This window comes from Neopsephotus bourkii, unplaced genomic scaffold, assembly GCF_033783945.1.
Source record: "Neopsephotus bourkii isolate Nb327-2 ecotype Australia unplaced genomic scaffold, CSIRO-AGI_Nbou_v1 NB_614, whole genome shotgun sequence".
NCBI classification, from domain to species: Eukaryota; Metazoa; Chordata; class Aves; order Psittaciformes; family Psittacidae; genus Neopsephotus; species Neopsephotus bourkii.
The window spans coordinates 89,522-95,937 of record NW_026901114.1 but is presented as its reverse complement, the minus strand read 5'-3'; the positions used below and the strand labels follow the sequence as shown (position 1 = coordinate 95,937).

The 6,416-nt window shown below is 65.9% G+C and overlaps 1 protein-coding gene across 1 annotated transcript in view; it reads right to left on the bottom strand.

The window, feature by feature from the left end:
- Positions 1–4,952: 4,952 nt before the first annotated feature.
- The window catches only part of STIM1 (stromal interaction molecule 1), a 65,535-nt gene continuing 64,071 nt past the window's right edge, over positions 4,953–6,416 (bottom strand). Inside the window, exon 11 of the mRNA XM_061351873.1 lies at positions 4,953–5,505. Coding sequence (XP_061207857.1) covers positions 4,986–5,505 — 520 coding nt within the window. The 3' untranslated portion in view covers positions 4,953–4,985. The remainder of the gene's footprint in view (positions 5,506–6,416) is intronic.

The window sequence follows — 6,416 nt, the reverse complement described above, 5'->3', positions numbered from 1 at the left end:
GGGCCGCGGAGGGACAAACCGCCCCCGTCCCGCGATAGTCGGTGTACCCGACGGTTACCGGTTATAACGGCACTGAAGCAAGGCGCTGACATCGTCTTCAACGCGCTCCAGCAAACGAGAGGCGGTCCCGCACAGCTCCGGCACTCAGCACCGCCTGGCCCTTTCCCACGGGCAGTTTCCAGCCACTCTCGCCCGAGCCCGGAGCGTTCCATGGGGTTGTCGTGGTCCCAGCGCAGGACCGGGCCCTTTTCCCTGTGGAGCCTCAGCATCCCTCCAAAGAGAGCCCCTGCGGTCCCAGAGCAGCCCATGACCCCCCAAAGGGTGGATAAGGGGCCGCCCCCTCCCTGCACGCCCGAGGGTGACCCCCTTCCTGCCCCGCGGGCAGACATCGGCTCCCTCCGCAGCGCCGGCTCCTTGCGGAGGCAGGGAAAGGTCTGGGGTCCGGGCAGGGCTCACGGGCAGCGGCACCCGAAGCACCCGAAGGTTTACGTGCATAAACCAGCCCACACCGGCAGCAGTTCCTCGGCTGAGCTGCCCTGAAGGCCACATTGGATGGGGCTTGGAGCAACCCGGTCCCTTCCTGTGCTGGGTGGTTGGAACTGGATGAGCTTCGAGCTCCCTTCAACCCAGCCCAGTCTGGGGTTCTATGATTCTATGAGCACCATCACTTCCCACATGAGGATGTTGATTCCGTTTGGCAAATATGGCAACTAGTGATTCCTCAGTGCCCAGGTTTGCTTTGAGAGTCCCCAGTGCACCAGCATCTCAGCCTGGCCCTTCAGCTTGAGCAAGACAAACACTGCACTGAGAGTGCGAACTCCAAGAGCTCCCATCTCAAAGAGGTGCCACAGGGACATCCTGGAGCTGGTCAGGAAATGGGGACCAGTTTGGGGTTGTTTCTCTGTTTGATTGAAAATGAGCCGATGGAAGGACAAACCGTGGTGCTTGGATCCGTTTGAGCTGTTCTCTCGTGCAGGTCCTCATGCTCGAGCTCTCGGTGTTTCATTTGCTCCTCTTTGATGAGGCAGTAGCAGGCAGAGCGCTTGTTCCATCTGGTGGGGCTTGGCTGTGGGTGGTGAGCTCAGCTGCAGCAAACAGCCTGCTCCCCTCTGCACGGCCTGGGGAGAGCCATGACCCAGACAAACCCAGCCCTCAGGGAGGTGAGGATGGAAGGAAACAGAGCAACAAACCCCAAACTTCCTGAGCCCGCGCAGGCTTCACCCGGAGCCCGCCGTGGCCGCGGTGCCGTGTCCATGCTAGCAGGTTCCTGCTGTCACACAGTGCCTTCTGTCCCTGGACAGGCTGCTTCATCCAAACTATCACACAGTACAAGTGGCCAGCACAGGGAAACAAGCTCTGAGCTGGGACAGCACCAAAACCAAATCGATTGCTTCAGAACCTCAGGTGCATGCGATGGGAAGTCAAAACCCAAAGGATGCGACCCTGCCGTGGAGCATGGGGACGTGGCTCCCACCTCTTGCCCACACACTCCTGTCTTGCCTATGCTATGAGGAAGACATTCTTTACAATGAGGGTGCTGAGGCGCTGGCACAGGGTGCCCAGAGAAGCTGTGGCTGCCCCATCCCTGGCAGTGCTCAAGGCCAGGTTGGACACAGGGGCTTGGAGCAAGCTGCTCCAGTGGAAGGGGTCCCTGCCCATGGCAGGGGTTGGGAATGGAGGAGCTTTAAGGTCCCTTCAGCCTAAACCACTGTGATTCCATGATAACCTGGAAAGGGAGATGGAGCCATTCCTCAAGCTGCTCCTCCCTTCCACCTGTATGCTCTTCAGCTTGGGGGGACAGCAGTCCCCTTTGTGTCCCTTCACACCACTTCCCACCTCCTCCTCATGCCTTCGTGCCTGCTGGCTGTCAGCACTGGGTGGAAGCCTGGCATCGCTGTCTGCCTCCTCACACTGCTCTGCAGCAGCGCTGGGATCTTAGCAGTGCCACAGCCCTGATGCCCCAGCGCCACACCTTGAGAGGACACAGGGCTGCGCCTGCATCATGGCTCATCCACGGGTGCGTGGGGAGCCCAGTACGAAACCGCATCCAAGAGAGGCTTGGTGCTGAGAGAATCATCTCTTGGCTGCAGAAGGAAGCGGGAAGAACGGTCTGCGGGGGGCATTGGCTCCGGGGGGGATGATGGGGACTCCTGCAGCGGATGCTGCACCCCACGCCGGGCTGCCCGGGGCGGAGCTGAACCTGCTGCAGGGGGAGCGGAGCGGAGCGTGCCCGTCCCTCCCGCGTCCCTCTCTGCCGAGCAGGAAATGCCGGGCACCGGGCGCGCCGGAGTCCCGGTAGGACCGTGCCTGCTCAGAGCCGCCGGGTGCAGGAGCCTCCGATCCCATTGCAGGGACCCGCGGGGCGCAGGAGCCTCCGATCCCATTGCAGGGACCCGCGGGTGGGAGAAACTGAGTCACAGGAGCGCTGGGCTTGCTGGGGACAGGGCTGGGATGAGAACCCCACGCTGCCGAGGCCCCGTTCTCCATCCCCTGCGGGCTGAGGGCTCAGCTGGGCTGCGAGCTGTTTGATCGGCTGCGGCACTGGTACAGACGCTCTGGGGGGCAGGACCAGTGCCCAAGGAGCTGTTTCTGGTGGAAGGGATGGGAGCCCCAAGCCTGGTGTGGGCTCAGTGTGCAGCTCCCTGTGCAGCCCTGGGAGCAGGGCAGCTGTGCTGCAGCCCCAGCCTGCGACACGGTAACAACTGAGGCACGAATGTCCCCTTCCCTCTACCCAACGTGCTCATCCCCCCTTCAGCAGAGGTGTCCCCGGGCCGGGGTGCAGGTCTGAGGCGCTGGCACAGGGTGCCCAGAGGAGCTGTGGCTGCCCCATCCCTGGCAGTGCTCAAGGCCAGGTTGGACACAGGGGCTTGGAGCAAGCTGCTCCAGTGGAAGGGGTCCCTGCCTGTGGCAGGGGTTGGGGCTGGATGGGCTCTAAGCTCCCTTCACCCCCATCTATTCCGTGACTCTTATGTGCGGGTGATTTATGACCAACCCAAGCAGCACGGGGTCAGTTTCGGTGCTGAGGAGCTGGATGTGATTCAGACCCCATGAAGAGGACGGCACCAGCCTGTGGCTGCTGGGGGCACAGTCCCCAGGGAGATCCCCCCATGGGCAAGCACCAAACGGAGCCCATGAGGGAAGGGCTGGAAGCAGGAGCAGCGGCAGCCGTGGGCTCGTAAAATAGACTACATGCTTTATTGGATTGAAAAGTTTTATGAAATGACCCCCCAATAAAATAACCTAAACCCATCCTGGGGAGCGGCAGATGCAGCAGCAGTCGCCGTGCGCCGGGCCCCCAACCCCTGCTCCAGGTCTCCGCCACCACCCGCAGCTCCAGCCCGGGGCCCCCCCCTTGCCCCGGGGCACCCCCCTCGGGGCGTCCCTCCCTTCCCGTGCGCGGGAATCAGGCACTTAAGTCATGGAGAGGAATCGTTCACGCCTCAAAGCAACAGTGGGATCGTCACCTTCCAGCTGTGGACACGGACACGCGAGAGCCCCCCCGCGGGACGGACCCGTGTCACTGCGCATCCCGCCCGCATCCTCCTCAGGAAGCAGCGCAGCTCGGGATGTGTGCGATGGTGGTGCCGGGTTGAGGTGCGGGGATAGGAGGCGACAGGGACCCCCGGCCTGGTGCAGAGCTCAGGGGGTCACATCGGTGCCAGGCAGCAACCATGAGGAATGCAGGAGGCTCCGCTGGCAGCCCCGGCACTGGGATCAGCGCTGGGATGGAGCAGGACTCATCCCTGGGGATGGGATCAGCTCTATGGATGGGGAAGCACTCATCCCTGGGGATGGAGCAGGATTCGGCCCCAGTGATGGGATCAGCCCTGGGGATAGGCTCAGCCCTGGGACAGAGCAAGGCTCATCCCTAGGGACAGGCTCACCCCTGCGATGGAGCTGGATCTGGCCACAGTTACTGCCCAGACCTGGGTACTCCCCACAGCATCCAGACCTGCGATGGGGGACGTGCTGAGAGAAGGGCTCAGACCAGCAGGATGTGACCCACAGAGGGAGCACGGGAGCTGCTGAGCCCCGGGGAGCAGCTCGGGATGGACCACACGACCTGCCCCGGGCTGTGCCGGTGCCCAACAGCAGCAGGGCCCCCCCAGGCTGACCCCGGGTCTGGATGGAGCCTGTCTCCAGCCGGAGACCCCCGTTCCCTGTCTCCAGCCCTGCCAAACCGGGACACGGGGACAAGGGAGGCTCCTGCACCCGGGACCCCCCCCATTTGTGTGGCTGCAGTGGCTGGACCCGGCTCTGCACCCGAGGGCAAGCCCTCCCCTTGTGCTCCCCATCCCCAGGGTCCCACCAAGACGTGCGTGGTTCAGAGGAGCTCCTCAGAAGTTCTCCTTGCAAGTGAAGATGGGGCCACGGCTTCCCCCCCAGCATCCCCCCCCCCCCGCACACAGACCCTGCGGTGCCGCGACCGCCCCGAGATGCGGGATGCAGGATGCGGGATGCAGGATGCGGGTCAGGGCCGCGCTGCAGGCCGAGCTCCCGGGTGCACAAGTACCAGCGAGGGCAGAGCCCCCCTCGGAGGGCGTTGGACTGCTCCTGCTTCCCGAGAGCGCAGCCCCGCGGACCCCCCCCCCGGCCAGGCCGCAGCGGGGAAGGCCCCGGGACACGAGAACCGTTGCGATGCCCACAGGCAGGTCCCGAGCGGGGAGTGGGGCCGCTCCCCCCGACCCCCCCCCCGGTCCGGGCAGGGATGGGAGCGGCGGAAGGAACCCAATGATGGAAGGGAGGGATGCGGAGCCGGGCCGCGGGGGTAAAGCCATGCACAGCAAAGCCAAGGGGCGCAGCGGGGGGGGCTGGGGGGGGGGCGGCTCCGTCCTCGCTTCCTTCTCCAAGGTGAGGAAATAAATAAAGTGCGGCGGCGGCTCCCGCGGTGGGGACGGACCGGGATGGGGGGGACCGGGGGGGACCGGGCCCGCTCCGCCCCAGCGCCGCCGCTGCGCGGGCTCCTCCTGCCCCCTGCCCGCCGCCTACTTCTTGGGCTTCTTGAAGATCTTCAGCGGGAACTTCTTCCTGCTGGCGCCCAGCTCGGCCTCGTCGCCCGTGGCGCTGCTGTCCTCGTCCCCCGCGCTCTTCTTGGCAGCCAGCTGCGGGATGCGGGTGCTCTTGGCGCGGCAGTCAGAGGTGGGGGAGGGCGTGTCGGGCTCGGTGGAGCTGGGGCTGTGCGAGCGGGACCCCTCCGGGTGGCTGAGCCTGGCGGGGCCCGGGTGGCTGCCCTCGGCCGGCTTCTCCAGGCCGTGGTTCGCCAGCAGCATCTTCCTCAGCACCAGCGGGCTCTCGGGCAGGCGCTCCGGGCCGCACGCATCCCCCGGCCGGCTGCCGCCGTTGGGGGTGGGCGCGGCGCTGGCCGGGTGGCCGGGGGCAGCCTCCTCGATGGAGCGGGTCAGCAGGTTGGGCCGGGCAGCCAGCAGCTTGGGCGCCGAGCTGGGCATGCGCTGGTGCTCGCTCAGGTGCGGGATGGAGGACTCGGAGTCGCAGCGAGTCAAGTCTCTGCGGCACAAGAAGGTGAAGGCAAAGCGCGTCAGAGCCACGGAGCCGGGGACACGGACCCGACCCCTGCACACGCGGATGCAGCAGCCATGGGCAGGGCAGGGACAGCCTTTGGAGCGGCCCCATCCCATGGGCAGGGCAGGGACCCCCTCAGCCCCATCCCATGGGCAGTGCAGGGACAGCCTTTGGGGCAGCCCCATCCCATGGGCAGTGCAGGGACAGCCTTTGGGGCAGCCCCATCCCATGGGCAGGGCAGGGACAGCCTTTGGGGCAGCCCCATCCCATGGGCAGGGCAGGGACAGCCTTTGGGGCAGCCCCATCCCATGGGCAGGGCAGGGACCCCCTCAGCCCCATCCCATGGGCAGTGCAGGGACAGCCCCATCCCATGGGCAGTGCAGGGACAGCCCCATCCCATGGGCAGTGCAGGGACAGCCCCATCCCATGGGCAGTGCAGGGACACCCTTTGGGGCAGCCCCATCCCATGGGCAGTGCAGGGACACCCCTCGGGGTAGCCCCATCCCATGGGCAGGGCAGGGACACCCCTCAGGGCAGCCCCATCCCATGGGCAGTGCAGGGACAGCCTTTGGGGTAGCCCCATCCCATGGGCAATGCAGGGACACCCCTCAGGGCAGCCCCATCCCATGGGCAGTGCAGGGACACCCTTTGGGGCAGCTCCATCCCATGGGCAGTGCAGGGACACCCCTCGGGGCAGCCCCATCCCAGGGGCAGGGCAGGGACAGCCCCATCCCATGGGCAGTGCAGGGACACCCCTCGGGGCAGCCCCATCCCATGGGCAGTGCAGGGACACCCCTCGGGGCAGCCCCATGCCATGGGCAGTGCAGGGAACCCTCCTGAAGGCAGCCCCATCCTGTGCTGGTGGCTTGCAGTGAGCCATGGGAGCAGGATCAGGG